This window comes from Bombina bombina, chromosome 6, assembly GCF_027579735.1.
Source record: "Bombina bombina isolate aBomBom1 chromosome 6, aBomBom1.pri, whole genome shotgun sequence".
In the NCBI taxonomy this organism is placed as follows: Eukaryota; Metazoa; Chordata; class Amphibia; order Anura; family Bombinatoridae; genus Bombina; species Bombina bombina.
In genome coordinates this window covers 713,894,026-713,915,330 of record NC_069504.1, presented here as the reverse complement: position 1 = coordinate 713,915,330, position 21,305 = coordinate 713,894,026, and the positions used below count along the sequence as shown (strand labels likewise).

The following is a 21,305-nucleotide window of genomic DNA, read 5'->3' as shown; positions in this document are numbered from 1 at the left end:
TTCAAGCGGTACCATACAATGGTCAATTTTTAAAAAAATAAATACATTTGCTGTTACATATATATATATATTTTTTTTTGGTTATGTTTACAGTTAGATGTTTTTTTGTTTTTTTTACTTTTACTGTGCCAGATTTTTACATTTCACTACTATTTTTTCTAAAATTGGGCCTGTTTTTTTTTAACCAAAACCCCTGTCAAACCTATGCATGGGGGACATAGGTGTTCTCAGGGTGCCTTGCAGAAAACAACCTGAAGTATGTTTTTGTAATAACTTACAACAGTCTCTCCTAAATTATAGTCAAAAAGCAATGTGTCTGTAAAAATGAAAATTGAAAAATTACCACCATACACTTTCTCCAATTTTTTGGGCTAAAACGGTTGCTTCAAAGGCATCAAAGCACACCATATACAATACCTTGGGGTGTCAACATTTAAAAAATATACACTTTCATGGCAATAAATAAAAGTGGGGTATGCGATAGGCCCCAAACTAAAGATAGGCCTATCAGAAGAAATACTCTCATTTTTAATAACTAAAATCACAAGTCATAAAATTGTAACATAACCTTCCCAAAATCCTGGCAAAACTATGCATGGGGGGCATAGGTGTACTCAGGGTGCCTTGCAGAAAACAACCTGAAGTATTCTTTTGCAATAACTTACAACAGTCTCTCCTAATTCATAGTAAAAAAGCAATGTGTCTGTAACAATGAAAATTGAAAAATTACCACCAAATACTTTCCCCAATTTTTTGGGCTAAAACGGTTGCATCAAAGTCATCACACCACTCCATGTATAATACCTTGGGGGGTCAACTTTTTAAATATAATCACATTTATGGAAAACAAATAAATTGGGGTATGTTAAAAGACCCCCAAAAAAGACGATAGGCAAAGAAAATATGTTAAATGTGAAAAAAAATCACAAACACATGTCAGACATTTGGCATTGCACCGCCCAAACAAGCCACCAAACCTATGCATAGGTGGTATCACTGAACTCAAGAGATGTTGGTGACCACATATTGGTGTCTTCTTTGGTAGTAACACATAACAGGAGCTGTGAATCCATGTCTAAAGTACAATGTATGTGAAAAATAACACAAAGAAATGAATGCCCAATAGTTTGACAAAGACTAGTGGTTGAATTAGTGTATGGAAAGTGTTAAAACACCTGCATTTGAAATACCCTAGGATGTCTACTTTTCAAAAATATATGGTTTTATGGGGGTAAATTACATTGGCCGGCTTCAGAAATGTCTTAAATAGAACATGGGTGCATGGGATGTGAAAAAGGGAAGTGTAAAAAATGGAATGCGCTTCCTAAAAATAAGGCCTTCTAGCCCCCAGAGAACCCAACACACCTATACATGGGTGGTATCACTGTACTCAGGAGATGTTGTTGAACACATATTGAGGTGTTTTTTGGCAGTAACACATAACAGGAACTGAGAATCCATGCCTAAAGTACAATGTGTGTGAAAAATAACACAAAAAAATGACTACCCAAAAGTTTGACAAAGACTGGTGGTTAAATAAGTTCATGGAAAGTGTGAAAATACCAGCATTTCAAATACCCTAGGGGGTCTACTTCTCAAAAATATATGGTTTTATGGGGGTAAATTTCATTGACCGGCTTCAGAAATGTCCCAAATAGGACATGGGTGCATGATGACCGATGTGAAAATTCCAAGTTGAAAAACTGGAATGCGCTTCCTAAAAATAAGGCCTTCTAGCCCCCAGAGAACCCAACACACCTATACATGGGTGGTATCACTGTACTCAGGAGATGTTGTTGAACACATATTGAGGTGTTTTTTGGCAGTAACACATAACAGGAACTGAGAATCCATGCCTAAAGTACAATGTGTGTGAAAAATAACACAAAAAAATGACTACCCAAATGTTTGACAAAGACTGGTGGTTAAATAAGTTCATGGAAAGTGTGAAAATACCAGCATTTCAAATACCCTAGGGGGTCTACTTCTCAAAAATATATGGTTTTATGGGGGTAAATTTCATTGACCGGCTTCAGAAATGTCCCAAATAGGACATGGGTGCATGATGACCGATGTGAAAATTCCAAGTTGAAAAACTGGAATGCGCTTCCTAAAAATAAGGCCTTCTAGCCCCCAGAGAACCCAACACACCTATACATGGGTGGTATCACTGTACTCAGGAGATGTTGTTGAACACATATTGAGGTGTTTTTTGGCAGTAACACATAACAGGAACTGAGAATCCATGCCTAAAGTACAATGTGTGTGAAAAATAACACAAAAAAATGACTACCCAAAAGTTTGACAAAGACTGGTGGTTAAATAAGTTCATGGAAAGTGTGAAAATACCAGCATTTCAAATACCCTAGGGGGTCTACTTCTCAAAAATATATGGTTTTATGGGGGTAAATTTCATTGACCGGCTTCAGAAATGTCCCAAATAGGACATGGGTGCATGATGACCGATGTGAAAATTCCAAATTGAAAAACTGGAGTGCGCTTCCTAAAAATAAGGCCTTCTAGCCCCCAGAGAACCCAACACACCTATACATAGGTGGTATCACTGTACTCAGGAGATGTTGTTGAACACATATTGAGGTGTTTTTTGGCAGTAACACATAACAGGAACTGAGAATCCATGCCTAAAGTACAATGTGTGTGAAAAATAACACAAAAAACTGACTACCCAAAAGTTTGACAAAGACTGGTGGTTGAATTAGTGCATGGAAAGTGTTAAAATACCAGCATTTGAAATACCCTAGGGTGTCTACTTTTCAAAAATATATGGTTTGATGGGGGTAAATTCCATTGGCCAGCTTCAGAAATGTCCCAAATAGGACATGGGTGCATGATGACCGATGTGAAAATTCCAAGTTGAAAAACTGGAATGCGCTTCCTAAAATTAAGGCCTTTTAGCCCCCAGAGAACCCGACACACCTATACATGGGTGGTATCACTGTACTCAAGAGATGTTGTTGAACACGTATTGAGGTGTTTTTTGGCAGTAACACATAACAGGAACTGAGAATCCATGCCTAAAGTACAATGTGTGTGAAAAATAACACAAAAAAATGACTACCCAAAAGTTTGACAAAGACTGGTGGTTGAATTAGTGCATGGAAAGTGTTAAAATACCAGCATTTGAAATACCCTAGGGTGTCTACCTTTCAAAAATATATGGTTTGATGGGGGTAAATTCCATTGGCCAGCTTCAGAAATGTCCCAAATAGGACATGGGTGCATGATGACCGATGTGAAAATTCCAAGTTGAAAAACTGGAATGCGCTTCCTAAAATTAAGGCCTTTTAGCCCCCAGAGAACCCGACACACCTATACATGGGTGGTATCACTGTACTCAGGAGATGTTGTTGAACACATATTGAGGTGTTTTTTGGCAGTAACACATAACAGGAACTGAGAATCCATGCCTAAAGCACAATGTGTGTGAAAAATAACACAAAATAATGACTACCCAAAAGTTTGACAAAGACTGGTGGTTGAATTAGTGCATGGAAAGTGTTAAAATACAAGCATTTGAAATACCCTAGGGTGTCTACTTTTCAAAAATATATGGTTTGATGGGGGTAAATTCCATTGAACAGCTTCAGAAATGTCCCAAATAGGACATGGGTGCATGATGACCGATGTGAAAATTCCAAGTTGAAAAACTGGAATGCGCTCCCTAAAAATAAGAGCTTTTAGCCCCCTGAGAACCCGACACACCTATACATGGGTGGTATCACTGTACCCAGGAGATGCTGCTGAAGACATATGAGGGTGTTATTTGGCAGTAACCCTTAATATTATCAGTAAATGTATTCTTAAATTGCTATTTTGTCAAAAAATCTAATTTTTTTTTTTTCCCCCCCAAACTTTGGCATAGATTGGTGGTAAAATGGTTGCATGAAAAAAGTCAAAATACCCCAAGTTTAATACCTTAGGTTGTCTTCTTTTAAAAAATATATACATTTGAAGGGTTATTCAGGGATTCATGACAGATATTGGTGTTACAATGTAACTATCGCCAATTTTGAAAAAACATGGTTTTGAAATAGCAAAGTGCTACTTGTACTTATTGCCCTATAACTTGCAAAAAAAGCAAAGAACATGTAAACATTGGGTATTTATAAACTCAGGACAAAATTTAGAAACTGTTTAGCATTGGTATTTTATGGTGGTTGTAGATGTGTAAGAGATTTTGGGGCTCAAAGTTAGAAAAAGTGCATTTTTTTCATTTTTTCCTCATATTTTATATTTTTTTTTATAGTAAATTATAAGATATGATGAAAATAATCATATCTTTAGAAAGTCCATTTAATGGCGAGAAAAACAGTATATAATATGTGTGGGTACAGTAAATGAGTAAGAGGAAAATTACAGTTAAACACAAACATCGCAGAAATGCAAAAATAGCCTTGGTCCCAGATGGTCAACAAATTGAAAAGTGGTCTGGTCACTAAGGGGTTAAACAACTTTCCAATTTACTTGTATGACCAATTTTGCTTTGTTCTCTTGGTATTCTTAGTTGAAAGCTAATTGTAGGAGGTTCATATGCTAATTTCTTAGACCTTGAAGACTGCTTCTAATCTGAATGCATTTTGACCACTAGAGGGCATTAGTTCACGTGTTTCATATAGATAACATTGAGCTCATGCACGTGAAGTTACCCTGGAGTGAGCACTGATTAACTAAAAAACAAGTCTGTCAAAAGAAATTAAATAAGGGGGCAGTTTGCAGAGTCTTAGATACAAGGTAATCAAAGAGGTAAAAAGTGTATTTATATAACTGTGTTGGTTGTACAAAACTGGGGAGTGGGTGATAAAGGGATTATCTATCTTTTTAAACAACAACAATTCTGGTGTTGACTGTCCCTTTAAGTATTGTTAGGCAGAAGAGGTATTGGACACTCTGCTCTTACTTTGTAGCAAATATACTTTTTAATAAAATTATTCATTTGTATCTGGATATGTTTTGATGTTTTAACTTTTAGGAATTTCCTAACTTATTTAATTTTAGTGGTGTAGAAGAACTGTCAGTGTTGCTTAAAACTGAGACCTTCTCATCTAGCACTGCATCATCTTTGCATTGTCATCATATATCTTTTTGAGAGTAGAGAACGTATGGCATGTATTTCAGTTTCTTTAATGCCAGGAATAATAATCTCAGAGCTTAGGTGACTATTTTTACCTGTTTCATTGTTCAAATAAGATTTTTATTATATTAGCAGAATGTGTGACAGTTTTTACTTGTCAGAATTAGTAATATTAGACACATTAATAATTTATTCATGGAGTTGTCTATCATTATCGATATAGACCTTTCAGTTAAATATTGTAATGGTTAATTTGATTGTAACGTTATAAAATAAACTGAGGGTATATATTATTAAATATATAAATATTAATAAAATACAAAATGTATAGCAATAAATAAAAAATAACTGATTTAAAAAAAATAAGGGTTAAATAAAAAGTAGTGAACTTTATATGATTAAGTTAAATAAACTTATCACATAAGAAAATGTATTTAGGTACATCAGAGTTTAAATAAATGCTATTTTTTTTAAATAGAAAACAGTTTTAGTAACTGGAAGAAAATGGAAGTGTCCCAGAGTGTGGGAAAGCTGTCACACAAAATTGTGGTGACATGTCGGGGGCAAGAAGGATGTAGAGGAAAGGCGAGAATTATACAAGTAATGACTGTCTATAACAAGGCTATGACGGGAAGCTGTACGGCAGGAAAACAGTGAAGCAACAGAGAGGACATAGAGGGGCCAAATTATCAAGCTCCGAATGGAGCTTGATGCCCCATGCTCGCCAGAAACAGCAGTTATGAATCAGCAGTTATGAATCAGCGGACTGAGGTTGCGGTCTGCTATCTGTCCGTTCCTATACGATCGGGCTGATTGACACCCCCTGCTAGCGGCCAATTGGCCGTGAATCTGCAGGGGGCGGCATTGCACAAGCAGTTCTGTTTGTTTTGAACAGAAAAAATAACAGCCGCCAGCTTGTGCAAAAAAAATCACGAAAAGAGATATTGATAGGGGGGCACTCTTATAAACCCAATATATAACTATAGGGGGGCACTCTTATAAACCCAATATATAACTAATAATGGGATAAATATAAAACATATAGCATATATGTGCTCAATATATATATATGTGCTCAAAATAAATCAAACCAAATAATCAACATAAAAATAAAAATGTAATTGAAATGTCCAAAAAACGAAATCCAATCTATAGGATAAGATAGGAAAAAGATTATAGTCCCACTATCTTCTTATACACCTTAAATCTCAGGTTGTTATCTTCTTATATTCACCAAAACAAAGATCTGCAATAACAAACAACAAAGAAGCGCCCCATGTGTGTATCAATCAATAAAAGTGGTAATCTTCAAGACAAGAATCACAAATACTCATATTTATGCAGAGCTGGTAAACACATGCTGATACCTTACAGCATATCAACTTGCTGACACCCAGTGTGCTAAAACTCAGTAATACTTTTATATACCCCCTGGTAGCACTTGTCAGTTGTATTTTTATTTTGTACATGTTTGTGTTTTTGTGTCCCTTTTATTATACATGAGACTTGTGCTAGGTATTTCATATATAGCTGCAAATCCATTTCGCTATCCCCACTGGCGGATTGGAGTTCCTGAGTTCCAGCACACTGGGTGTCGGCAAGCTAAAAGGCTGTAAGGTAATGGCTATACCTCTAGCATTTTAGCCTGTACTGCAACTCTCCATTCCACACTCAAAAAATGGCTTTTGAGTGTGGAATTTTCAGGTCTCCTGTATTACAAGTTGTTCGGTCAGGCTATTACGCTAGCGTTATAGCTTATACCGCAACAATCCATTCCACGATCAAAGACCAGTAGTTATGGATTTTGCGAAACAAAAATGTTTCACAAAACTCAAAACAAAAATGGTAAAAATGTACACTAACCCCCATAAACTAAACAATTAACCCCTAGAATGCCATCCCACCACATAGCAAATACTTTCTTAAAGCTATTAACCCCTAATCCGCCGCCCACCCACATAGCCAACACTAAATTAAAGTATTAACCCCTAAACTGTCGCCCCCCACATTGCAAATACTAAAATAAACCTATTATAACCCCTAAACCGCTGGGCCCCCACATCGCAAATACTAAAATAAACCTTTTAACCCCTAAACCGCCGGGCCCCCATATCGCGGCACACTAAATTTAACTATTAACCCTAAACCTAACACCCCCTATCTTTAGATTAAAGTTACAATATAACTACCTTCAAATAAAAAAAACTTCCCTGTGAAATTTAAAAAAACCTAAGCTTAAACTAAAATAAACGAAAAATAAAAAACCTAAGTTACAAAATTAAAAAATCCAAACACTACGAAAAAATAAAAAAAACCTAACATTACAAACAATTCATAAACAAAATTATCCAAAATAATAAAAATTAAACCTAATCTAATAAACCTATAAAGAGGCCACCCCAAAATAAAAACATCCCCTATTCTAACAATAAACTACCAGTTGTCCATTTGTAGTGAATTGCCCTGAAGCAATTAGTTCTTTTACATAAACAAATTGCAAAGCATCCCCTAACAGTAAACCCCCCAGCCCAACCAACCCCCCAAAATAAAAAAAAACTAAGTCTAAAAAAAACCTAAGATACTCATTGCCCCTAAAGTGGCATTTGTTAAAATCAGCCAATAGGATTTAAGCAGCTCTCATCCTATTGGCTGATTTGAATATTTCAGCCAATAGGAATGCAAGGTACCCCAAATTTAAAAGGGGTATGATAGAGCAGTCCTGCGCTATTATAAACAAGGAAACCCTTAATGACCGGCGGTCGTTAAGGGGTTACGTGAAATAACAAAATGCCTCAAAAATATATTATAATGTACCTTAACACTTATATTTTTTTATTTTTTATTTTTTTTTTTAATTATTTTTTATTGAGGTTACAACAGCATATATACAGCGGTCTCAGCAACAGGTTACATTACATAACATACTTATACTGACATGACCTATTACTCTGGGCACCTCATTTTTTGAATCTTATAAGTTTGCAAGGCCCTCAAACAACAGGTCCAAGCAAGGGACCAGTACTCAATCACAATAATTGAGGGCATGTTAATGAAGATAGTAGTAAGATAGAGTTGCAGCTACAGTATACATAGGGTAAATGCCAGTTCTAATAAGGATATACAATATCTAAATATAAAAGTTATCTAACAACACTGAGCAATTATTAAAACATAGACGATATTGGGACTATTATCTTGTATAAACTACAGAAAAGCAGGAAATCACAAACAAGGTTAAATTTCCTGTATTGGAACCCCGAGAGCCATTCTACACAATGCAGGAAAAGATTAAGTCATGGCTCTTCGGGTTGGACAGAGACTTCTAAACTCTGTCATAAGGATATGCGGAGGAGAAAAAAAATCCTCCCTAACCGCACAAAAGTGGAAGGGGGGGCGGAGGGTAGGTCAAAACAGTGTGCCCTACTTTACATATCTACCAATTTAAGCAGTCCCAGGTTCCCCTGGGTCAAGGTACTAAACTGTAGGTAGTGTCTTCAAAGCATGATCCCAGGGGCATGGGACTAGAAGATTTTCAGTACATGGTAGAGCTATATGCATTTCCAGGCTCTGATAATTAGTGCAGCCCTCAATATCCCAGATTTCCACCAGTTATAAAGCACACAATATAGGTAAAACAATTTAACAACTTTTTAGACTCAACCTGAGAGTACTGATTAAGTGAATCTCACAGATTCGTGCAACATGGCCTGAGTCAGGTTAACAATATTTAAATCTCTGGTTTTGGATTCTCTCTTATCAAGCATATTAGGCAGCCTAAGCAATACATAATAAATAATCTCTTCAACTAAACATAATAAAATGACTAAAGAAAGCTATAATGAATTATAGAGAGTAATCTAGTTATAAAGTATATATGGTAAGGGGTAGCATAAATCTGCATATTGTAACTACATCGGGCAACCTTTAGTCAGTAGGGACTCTGCTAAGATCTGAACATAATAGTACCCCACCTCATGGTGCTCACCCCTCATCTAGTCAGCGGGAGCATACAAACGAGTAATGGCAATGACATCTAAAAAGAATTAGACCCCAACAATTATGTTCAAATATAAATGCTCCCCTCTCATGTGGTCATGTTAAACTGTGGACAATTGTGCTGTTAAAACAGCTGCCTCCAGCTAAAAATATTGTCACGTAGGAAATGTCCCATAAAGGAGCTGGCTTATGGAGCTGTCTACGTCGCTAACCCACAGCTTGTCCTCGTAGGTTGGGTCTCATGGGTCAAATCATCAGACTAAAGAGCCGCCATTTAAGAGTCATAAGGCCACGGTATTAAAAGACAAGCCACCTAAGTAAAAGCCAGTTTACCCTATGCCAGTTCTGTACAAGCGGCTTAGTAGTGTGGCGTGCTGAGTGGCGGAGAGCTCTACCTGACCAGGCCATTGCACAGATGTTTCTGCAGGATCCCCACAGCCGTTCGATCCATGCGATATGCCCGCACAGCTCATGTCCAAGAAAAATGAGCGCAGCGGTGCGCGACAGTCACCATACTCCACAGAGCCATCTTCTTTGTATGAGCGTCTGTATGGTAATACCGCCCATGTTTGCGGACCGCCTTTGGTGGTAGAGGGAGAGCGGGACTCCGGCTTGGGGGCCGCACTCACCGGCATCAGTGACAGAGGATCTGTTGACGCTGCGGCGTCCCGTAACTCCAGCGTTGTTCCCTGCTGTACAGCAGCGGCATCACTGTGAGTTCGTGCCGCTTGTATTGAGGCGTTAAAGGTGTCAAGTCTCTCACATATCTTTCTCCCGTATTCCTCAATTAGGTCCCTGATGCCAGAGTATAGCATCTGGGACTTCATGGCGGGCAATCGTGTATCCGTTTCCAAGATGGCGCGTCAATATGGGATAGTGAGCTCCACAACAGTTCTCCTGCTCAGCACTGCTCTCGTATCGACCAAATCACCATTTCAATATCCCAGGCTTCTTTCAGTGTTATTGAACCTTAGGCATAAGCTGTGTAAATCGATTTTTGTCAGGGGTGAACCATGTTATTTTAAGGTTGAAGTTGGGAGCTCCCGGTCAATGCGTCCTGTAGCTTTGGTGGTTAGCTCCGCCCCCCTTAACACTTATATTAACACTGATAAAAATAGTTTTATAAAAAATATTGCAGGGATAAATTATAAGGGCTCAAAGTGAGGAGATGTGAGGTGTAACGGGCTAAACAGGCTTTTACATAGGGATCCTATATGACACATTTATTAACATAGAAATGTTTTAAAATATACTGTATATGCATATATACATACATTTTTGTGTATTTATGTATATTCATACATATATACAAATATAAACACATAAATACTCTATATATTAATCTAAAAGAAAACTATAAGTAAACCTAATCCCTCATCCCCCCATTTTTAGCCAATCAAATACAAAATTCTGATACCTCTCTTTCTAGAACAAACCAGTGTATACATCACACTCCATTAGGATAAATACTAATATTTATAAGGCAATAAAAACATTATTAAAACCCGTACTGTTACAGTTTGCAACATGTTGTGGAGTACAATGTACACCATCCCAAATGGAACTTTAACAATTTTGCAGGCTATGTGTGCTGCATCACATGGCTAGTATATATCAAACTGCAAATTTCTTACTGGTAACATTTATACAGGGATCCCTGATATAGGCTCAGTTGAATTGTTTTGTTTTTATTGCCCTAATAAATATTAATTTGATTTATCTTAATTGGAGTATGATGTATACACTGGTTTGTTCTAGAAAGAGAGGTGTCAGAATTTTGTATTTAATTGGCTGAAAATGGGGGGGATGCGGGATTAGGTTTACTTATAGTTTTCTCTTAGATTAATGTAATTAATTAATTAAACTTCCTGCGCCAGGACCACCACAATTAACTATATAATGGTGCCCTGTCCCTAGCTGCTAAAATCCTTACTAGCTGGTTATAGATTACATAAATATATATGTATACATTCATATACATATATATTAATATGTAGTTGCGATCAGGGTTACGCAAGCTGTGGCTGTTAGACTGTCGGCATGAAAATGAGGCTCCATTGAAGTCTATGGAGGAAAACTTAAACCACAATTGAGCGTGCTTTTGAGCACAAGGATTGATCGAGAGGGAGCAAATTTGCACTTCCTACCCGTAATCTCTCACTCAGTAGCGCTCAAGGAAATAACAAAACTGAGCGCAGATTACCAGTTTGTGGAAGTGCAAATATGCGCTCAACACGTAATCTAGCCCTTAATGGGACATTAAACTGCTGAGCACGACTACAAAAGAGAGGTTACTACAAACTATCGGCTAGATTACGAGTTGTGCGTTAGGCTGAAAAAGCAGCGTTAACAGGTCCTAACGCTGAATTTTCACTACCGCTGGTATTACGAGTCTTGCAGGTTTAGGGGCACCGCACACTTCTTTGGCCTTACCGCAAAACGACTTACGTAAACTTTGTAAAGTCTTTTTTCTATGGGACTTCCATAGCGCTGATATTACGAGTCTGTCCTGGAAGGCCAAAAAGTGAGCGGTACTTCCTCTACCTCCAAGATCCCGCATTTAAAAGAAGAGTTTTATGGTACAACGCCGTAACATAAAACTCATAACTAAAGTGCTAAAAAGTACACTAACACCCATAAACTACCTATTAACCCCTAAACCGAGGCCCTCCCGCATTGCAAACGCGAAAATAAAATTTTAACCCCTAATCTGCCGCTCCGGACATCGTCGCAACAATAATAAACATATTAACCCCTAAACCGCCGCACTCCCGCCTCGCAAACACTAGTTAAATATTATTAACCCCTAATCTGCCGTCCCTAACATCGCCGCCACCTACCTACATTTATTAACCCCTAATCTGCCGCCCCCAACGTTGCCGCCACTACTACTAAATGTATAAACCCCTAAACCTAAGTCTAAACCTAACCCTAACACCCCCCTAACTTAAATATAATTACAATAAATCTAAATAAAAATTAATATTATTACCTAAATAAATTATTAATAATTAAATTATTTTTATTTTACAGGCAAGTTTGTATTTATTTTAAATAGGTAGAATAGTTATTAAATAGTTATTTACTATTTAATAACTACCTAGCTAAAATAAATACAAAAGTATCTGAAAAATAAAACCTAACCTAAGTTACAATAACACCTAACCTAACCCTACAATTAAATAAATTAACTAAATTAAAAACAAATTAAATTAAATTAGCTAAAGTACAAAATAAAACAAACACTAAATTACAGAAAATAATAAATAAATTACAGGATATTTAAACTAATTACACATAATCTAATAGCCCTATCAAAATAAAAAAGCCCCCCCAAAATAAAAAAAAACCCTAGCCTAAACTAAACTATCAATAGCCCTTAAAAGGGCCTTTTTTGCGGGGCATTGCCCCAAAGTAATCAGCTCTTTTACCTGTAAAAAAAATACAAACAACCCCCCAACAGTAAAACCCACCACCCACACAACCAACCCCCCAAATAAAATACTATCTAAAAAAACCTAAGCTCCCCATTGCCCTGAAAATGGCATTTGGATGGGCATTGCCCTTAAAAGGGCAGTTAGCTCTTTTGCGGCCCAAACCCTAATCTAAAAAATAAAACCCACCCAATACACCCTTAAAAAAACCTAACACTAACCCCCTGAAGATCGACTTACTGTTCTGAAGACCAGACATCCATCCTCAACGAAGCCAGGAGAAGTCTTCATCCAAGCCGGGGAAAATGGTCCTCCAGACGGGGAGAAGTCTTCATCCAGATGGCATCTTCTATCTTCATCCATCCGACACAGAGCAGGTCCATCTTCAAGACATACGACGTAGAGCATCCTCTTCAAACAAAGTCTTCTTACTGAATGATGGTTCCGTTAAGTGACATCATCCAAGATGGCGTCCCTTAGATTCCGATTGGCTGATAGAATTCTATCAGCCAATCGGAATTAAGGTAGAAAAAATCCTATTGGCTGATGCAATCAGCCAATAGGATTGAAGTTCAATCCTATTGGTTGATCTAATCAGCCAATAGGATTGAGCTCGCAATTCTATTGGCTGATTGGCTGATTTCTACTTTAATTCCGATTGGCTGATAGAATTATATCAGCCAATCGGAATCTAAGGGACGCCATCTTGGATGACATTACTTAAAGGAACCATCATTCAATAAGAAGACTTCGTTTGAAGAGGATGCTCCACGTCGGATGACTTAAAGATGGAGCTGCTCCGCGTCGGATGGATGAAGATAGAAGATGCCGTCTGGATGAAGACTTCTGTCCGTCTGGAGGACCACTTCACCTGGCTTGGATGAAGACTTCTCCTGGCTTCGTTGAGGACTTCGGCCCAGTTGGATGAAGACTTCTGCCGCTTCCTTGAGGATGGATGTCCGGTCTTCAGAACAGTAAGTCGATCTTCAGGGGGTTAGTGTTAGATTTTTTTAAGGGTGTATTGGGTGGGTTTTATTTTTTAAATTAAGGTTTGGGCCGCGAAAAAGCTAACTGCCCTTTTTTGGGCAATGCCCATCCAAATGCTCTTTTCAGGGCAATGGGGAGCTTAGGTTTTTTTAGATTGGGGGGTTGGTTGTGTGGGTGGGGAGTTTTACTGTTGGGGGAGTTGTTTGTATTTTTTTTTACAGGTAAAAGAGCTGATTACTTTGGGGAAATGCCCCGCAAAAGGCCCTTTTAAGGGCTATTGATAGTTTAGTTTAGGCTAGGGTTTTTTTTCTATTTTGGGGGAGCTTTTTTATTTTGATATGGCTATTAGATTAGGTGTAATTAGTTTAAATATCTTGTAATTTGTTTATTATTTTCTGTAATTTAGTGGGGGTTTTTTGTACTTTAGTTAATTTATTTAATTGTAGTGTAGTGTTAGGTGTTATTGTAACTTAGGTTAGGTTTTATTTTACAGGTACTTTTGTATTTATTTTAACTAGGTAGTTATTAAATAGTTAATAACTATTTAATAACTATTCTACCTTGTTAAAATAAATACAAACTTGCCTGTAAAATAAAAATAAACCCTAAGATAGCTACAATGTAACTATTAGTTATATTGTAGCTAGCTTAGGGTTTATTTTATAGGTAAGTATTTAGTTTTAAATAGGAATTATTTAGGTAATAATATTAATTTTTATTTAGATTTATTGTAATTATATGTAAGTTATGGGGTGTTAGGGATAGGGTTAGACTTAGGTTTAGGGGTTAATAAATTTAATATAGTGGCGGCGATGTTGGGGGCGGCAGATTAGGGGTTAATAAATGTAGGTAGGTGGTGGCGATGTTAGGGACGGCAGATTATGGGTTAATAATATTTAAATAATGTTTTCGAAGCGGGAGTGCGGCGGTTTAGTGTTTAATATGTTTATTATAGTGGCGGTGACGTTGGGGCGGCAGATTAGGGGTTAATAAGTGTAGGTAGGTTGCGGGGACATTGGGGGCGGGAGATTAGGGGTTAATAAATATAATGTAGGTGTTGGCGATGTTGGGGGCAGCAGATTAGAGGTTAATACATATAATGTAGGTGACGGCGGTGTCCGGAGCGGCAGATTAGGGGTTAATAAGTATAATGTAGGTGTTGGCGATGTCGGGCGGCAGATTAGGGGTTAATAAGTGTAATATTAGGGGTATTTAGACTCAAGGTTCATGTTAGGGTGCTAGATGTAAACATAACTTTTATTTCCCCATAGGAATCAATGGGGCTGCGTTACTGAGTTTTACGCTGCTTTTTGGCAGGTGTTAGACTTTTTCTCCGCCGGCTCTCCCTGTTGATTCCTATGTGGAAATTGTGCACAAGCACGTACAACCAGCTCACCGCTGACTTAAGCAGCGCTGGTATTGGAGTGCGGTAAGGAGCACAATTTTGCTCAACGCTCACTTCTTGTCTTTTAACGCTGGGTTTGTAAAAACCTGTAATACCAGCGCTGCAGGTAAGTGAGTGGTGAGACAAACTGCTCGTTAGCACCGCATAGCCTCTAACGCAAAACTCCTAATCTAACCGTAAATTTTTATATTCCATCCTGTGCCTGCAGCTATTTTCAAAGTAGTTCTATTTTAATACCTTAAAGGTGCCAGATTCTGAAGTTCTGCATCTTCATACTGGGCGCTGCCATCTTGGATCTTATTCTGACACATTTTGACAGAAGTGGTACACACTTACAGATCATTGATGTTGTGAGATTTTTAAAAACTGTCAAATTTTATTGGGGTTACTGTGCACAATACAGCATGGTTTTTTTTTTTACACATTTGTAATATTACACCAAAATATATTTGAAAAAAAAGCAGTCAGCAAATAATATAGATGCAGATGCTGAAAAAAATGCAATGTGCCTGCTTTGTATTGTGCACCCTTTTGTAAAGCTCATTACACAGTTGTCAAAAAGCTGTCACGCTCACCTATCTGTAAATGCACACTGCTTCTGCCATTGAGTGTGAGATTGCTTGTGTTCCAAGATGGCGGCTCCCAGTATGAAGAGGCAGAGCATAACCAACTGCCACCTTTAAGTGGTTAAACAAGGGGAAAGGCTTTATAGAGAACTACGTACAGAGACAGGAGGGAACACAATAGCATACAGAATAGTAATCATGCTATTGTAGTTGTGCCCAGCAGTTTAAAGTGAAGGTCAATTTAGATGAATCGGTGCCCGGTTTTTAATAATACTATTAAAAACAAGGGCACTTTAATTCATCAAAATTGACATTTCACTAATTTTCTTAAAAACATTACCTTTTAATCCTGACAGCCGCTGCAGCGCTTTCTCCGTCCCCATCGCAAGCCCTCTTCGCAGGTCCAAAATGATGAATCCGGCTTCCTCCAATCATGGTGTTGCCTCAGGCCATGATTCCCCAGGGGGGAAAGCTGTGATTGGAGGAACCCAGATGAGTAATTTCTGGCGTATGAAGAGGCTTCCGATGGCCGGGGGAATCGCTGGAGCGGCTGTCAGGATTAAAAGGTACGTTTTTGAAGAAAATTAGTGAAATGTCAATTTTGATTAATTAAAGTGCCCGGGCACCGATTCATCTAAATTGACCTTCACTTTAATGTCAACAAGTGAATACAAGTGCATAATAAAAATCACAACAGTAAGCTAATGAAAAGTTTGTTCACCACCCATAAATCTGCTTTTGAACAAAGAATTATGAGGTTGTTATCATTAATCTTTTAAATTATTGATATCTGTATTAAAAAAAAAAGTTAAAAGGTTCAAAGACTGAACATGATAAAGGCGAGTTAGGACAGATAAGAGAGTATCAAGAGACAGCATTATAGGAGGAGTGACTTATACTCACAGTAATAAAAAATGGCAATGTATTTAACATTTCCAAAATGAATGGAATCCGAAGCAATTGCTCCCAAATGTTCCCCTGAAACATGTTTAAAATAAGATGTTAGAAAATAAGGTCAAAATAGAATGTCATGATTACTGTCATCAGAACAGGGTATAGGTTCTTGGTGACAAATGTGGAATATGTCTACTAAATTGGAAGCTAGAGAAAATTAGTTTTTTACTACTGCCAATTTTGAGTTGCCAGCACTTAAAAAGATGTTTAAATTGACAGATCCATCTCTCAAACTTTTTCTGAAGCCATGATGTATTTAACTTTTGTGGGGGGGGGGGTTCTAAATATATATCAATCAGATTGTGACATAGGGGCTGATTTATTATGATACGGGCGACATCGCTAAATGCCGACAGCATATGCTGTTGACATTTAACATTGCACAAGCGATTCTAGTGAAATGCTTGTGCAATGCCGCCCCCTGCAAATTTGCGGACAATCGGCTGCTAGCAGGTAGTCTCAATCATCCCGATAGTATCTGATTGGGATTATTGGTGGCCACTGCCTCAGAAGTGGTGGATAAGTTAAGGAGCAACGGTCTTAAGACTGCTGCTTCTGACGGCTCACGCTGAAACTGCTGCATTCGCAGCATGTTAAATCGGCCCCATAGTAGTATTGCAGTGTTTTATAAGTGCATGTGTTTACAAGATATTATCAGATATTTTATATCCAAGTATTTGTTTTAAATAGACATAATTTGTCTCTATCATTTGATGGAGCTAAGTCTGATACACAAAGCAAAGGACTTGATCATCTATATGTTCAGGCAAGTTCTGTCAATAATTAGTTTAAACATAAACTAGTTTGTAAAAGGGATTCTGGAGGTTGTCAATTAGTACCTAAATTATCTGACAGGTTAAAGGGATTACTGAATGATTTATTACGGTAACTGAAGAATACACAAGTATCACAGATTTGTCTATTTTATAACAGCAAAATATATATAGGCAAGATAGGAATACAAATAATTACCTTATATCCTAAGTAAGTCAGAAGCATTGTCTCCAAAAAACTGATTAATGCCACTAGTACCTGCAAGAGCACAAAAATAAACCACACAACCATAAAGTGTAGACAAGTCCAACACTAAAAGAACAATATGACAAAGAAAGGACAGAGCTAGGACGATGACAAAAATTAATTTAATGATTTCCAATAAGTGGTCAGGAATTGACAGTAGAACACATTTCTATGCAGGATGACCAGTAGGAAACCTGTGCAAAATCATAATAACCTTTAGGGCACAGTAAGCGGGCACTACCCAGAAATAAAAAACATTTATATCTGTCATGTATGTTTCTTTATTTAAAATGAACATGTTGTATGAGAGTAAAGAAAACACTTATTAAACAAAACTCCTATATAGTATTTGATACATTTCTCACATAATGACAAACTATTGCTATTTGCATTGTTATAAGTAAGCACTGTAGCCAGTTAGACTGTTAAACGTATTACAAAAGTTTGCTACCACCTTCCCAGGATAACCCTATCTTACCCTTCAACATGAGCTCACCTGGAGTCCCCACAAGGGAAGAGGCCTGTTTACCCAAATTATAGGAGTCCTGAAAGAAAAAAACATTGGCTGTTAATCAAAGTCAACTGTATTTCCCTATGTGATGGAAGAATTATATTACATATAGCAATAAACCATTCTCAGTCAATGTGACACAATTTGTTTAAAGAACAAGACTCCTGAAATGCTAGAGGTTTCACCTGGACAGCCCTGTAAACTTGAGGCATATCCTAGCTATGTCCTATGCCTAAGACCATCATTTTACGGGAGAAAAAAAAAGAGAGAAAGGAAAAAAGAGAAAAGGGAAAGAGAACGATGTGGGTTAAGCCACAGCAATTGCAGTGTTGGTGAAATATATCATCAATGTAGATTCACTTTGCATCTGGATTTCTTGGGGGTTAGGTATCAATAGTCACTTACTGCATTAAATGTATGAAAGAGAATGAGTTGGGACCGGATCTATAATTGGACCAGATGGGACTAAGGAACCAGGCAGCAGATGAATGGGACAGCACATAAGGAGAGCATATTCTGGATATTAGTGATTTTAAAGTAAAGTTAATCTTATATGATGCCCATCTCCATGTTCTCAAGTGAATTTTTAATCTTCTGAATTTTAATCTCTGAGACAACTGACTTTGGTTGGGTTTATACTGTAGTGTGCCGAGAGGTGAGGAACGTCATTTTATTCTTGGACCCAGTCAGCACAATGTCTTGAGCCAGCAATATGCAACAGATGCAGCCACACAAAATGACTGTAGTGCTGGGCATAAGAGCAGGGAGTGTACAGTGCAGAGAAAAGAAAGAGCAAAAGAAACAAATATACAGAAATCTGCTATTTAGGGAGACAAATTGCACTGGAAGTATAGTGTGTATTGTACATGCTCAGTACATTCCTCTATTACACGTGTACTGTGGGCTCCATGTATTAAGCAGCTCTCTAATACAAGCAGTGGGACAGGCTCTCTAATGCAAGTTTGCTTACTGGAATGTCAGAAGCAGCAGTCATATGACTACTGCTTTTTACCCTCTCTCTCACCTTGAAGGTGGAAGAACTAAATTGCCATAAAATTGGTCAGGGTGAATGACAGGCCCTGGCCAAGTAAGTGTAGGGGGCGGCATTGCGCAAGGCAGGCTGACAGGAAGGCTAGTCAGGAACATTGTCTGTCTGTAGCTGGTACCTATGTAGCCTATGTGTTTAGTGAGTGGGTCACATAAATTGCCACACCCACTCCACACTTCCCAAAATGTGCCATTTAAATGTGTGAAAAGAAGGTGGTAACGCTAATCCTGTAGCTCCCAATTCACCCTGCAGTAAGAGGGAAAAAAATCTGTGTTATTGCTCCCTCATATCTGAGTTAAGATACTGTCGCCCTACATTGGGAGGGATAGAATCTATATTGTATACTTGTCTTCTGTCAATTGCCAAAAAGATTTTTCCATACTTTCTAGCCTCACCATTTACACTCATTCCAAAAATTCCAACATGGATTGGAATTGACTTTTTTTCATGATTACAGCCAAAAAATTTAACTCACATGAAATATGATCTCCATTTTCCCACAATAGCACTCAGAATAGTAGATAATGGATGCAGATCACTGGATCTGCTATGGATTAACAGAATGAATGAATGAATGAATGAATGAAGTTTGTGTGTTGTGTTCTACAACTAGATAGATTAGTGTATACGATGTGTTAAACAGTCTGAATGCTGTTTGTTTATGGGGATGGTGGGTATACTGAGCATGTTTGCTCAATTATGTTTTTTACATTTTCCTTTTTTAATTCAATAAGAAAATCTCATTTTCCATTTTAGCAATAGTTTCATCAACTGTAAATTAAAAAAGTGCAGGAAATGAAATGGAAAGAAATGTCTTGTGAGGGCATGTGCAGAAGATATCTGTTACAATTAAACCAGACTGAATAGCAAACTGTTAAATCCAGATCACAAATATGCCATTGCTGAAAGAAATCACATAGGCCTAGATTTGGAGTTTGGCGTTAGCCGTGAAAACCAGCGTTAGAGGCTCCTAACGCTGGTTTTAGGCTACCTCCGGTTTTTGGAGTCACTCAAAATAGGGTCTAACGCTCACTTTTCAGCCGCGACTTTTCCATACCGCAGATCCCCTTACGTCAATTGCGTATCCTATCTTTTCAATGGGATCTTTCTAACTCCGGTATTTAGAGTCGTGTCTGAAGTGAGCGTTAGACATCTAACGACAAAACTCCAGCCGCAGGAAAAAAGTCAGTAGTTAAGAGCTTTCTGGGCTAACGCCGGTTTATAAAGCTCTTAACTACTGTACTCTAAAGTACACTAACACCCATAAACTACCTATGTACCCCTAAACCGAGGTCCCCCCACATCGCCGACACTCTATTACATTTTTTAACCCCTAATCTGCCGAACGCCACCTACGTTATACTTATGTACCCCTAATCTGCTGCCCCTAACACCGCCGACCCCTATATTATATTTATTAACCCCTAACCTGCCCCCCACAACGTCGCCGCCACCTACGTTATCCTTATATACCCCTAATCTGCTGCCCCTAACACCGCCGACCCCTATATTATATTTATTAACCTCTAATCTGCCCCCCTCAACGTCGCCTTCACCTGTCTACACTTATTAACCCCTAATCTGCTGACCGGACCGCACCGCTATTATTATAAAGTTATTAACCCCTAATCCGCCTCACTAACCCTATAATAAATAGTATTAACCCCTAATCTGCCCTCCCTAACATCGCCGACACCTAACTTCAAACATTAACCCCTAATCTGCCGACTGGAGCTCACCGCTATTCTAATAAATGTATTAACCCCTAAAGCTAAGTCTAACCCTAACACTAACACCCCCCTAAGTTAAATATAATTTAAATCTAACGAAATAAATTAACCCTTATTAAATAAATTATTCCTATTTAAAGCTAAATACTTACCTGTAAAATAAATCCTAATATATCTACAATATAAGTTATAATTATATTATAGCTATTTTAGGATTAATATTTATTTTACAGGTAACTTTGTATTTATTTTAACCAGGTACAATAGCTATTAAATAGTTAAGAACTATTTAATAGCTAAAATAGTTGAAATAATTACAAAATTACCTGTAAAATAAATCCTAACCTAAGTTACAATTAAACCTAACACTACACTATCAATAAATTAATTAAATAAACTACCTACAATTACCTACAATTAACCTAACACTACACTATCAATAAATTAAATACAATTCCTACAAATAACTACAATGAAATAAACTAACTAAAGTACAAAAAATAAAAAAGAACTAAGTTACAAAAAATAAAAAAATATTTACAAACATAAGAAAAATATTACA

The 21,305-nt window shown here is 37.5% G+C and overlaps 1 protein-coding gene across 1 annotated transcript in view; it reads right to left on the bottom strand.

The window, feature by feature from the left end:
* The window catches only part of LOC128663525 (potassium channel subfamily T member 2-like), a 772,127-nt gene that overhangs the window by 475,091 nt on the left and 275,731 nt on the right, over positions 1-21,305 (bottom strand). Inside the window, exons 5-7 of the mRNA XM_053717898.1 lie at positions 17,951-17,999; positions 17,407-17,466; positions 16,384-16,458 (exon numbers count right to left, since the gene is read on the bottom strand). Coding sequence (XP_053573873.1) covers positions 16,384-16,458; positions 17,407-17,466; positions 17,951-17,999 — 184 coding nt within the window. The remainder of the gene's footprint in view (positions 1-16,383; positions 16,459-17,406; positions 17,467-17,950; positions 18,000-21,305) is intronic.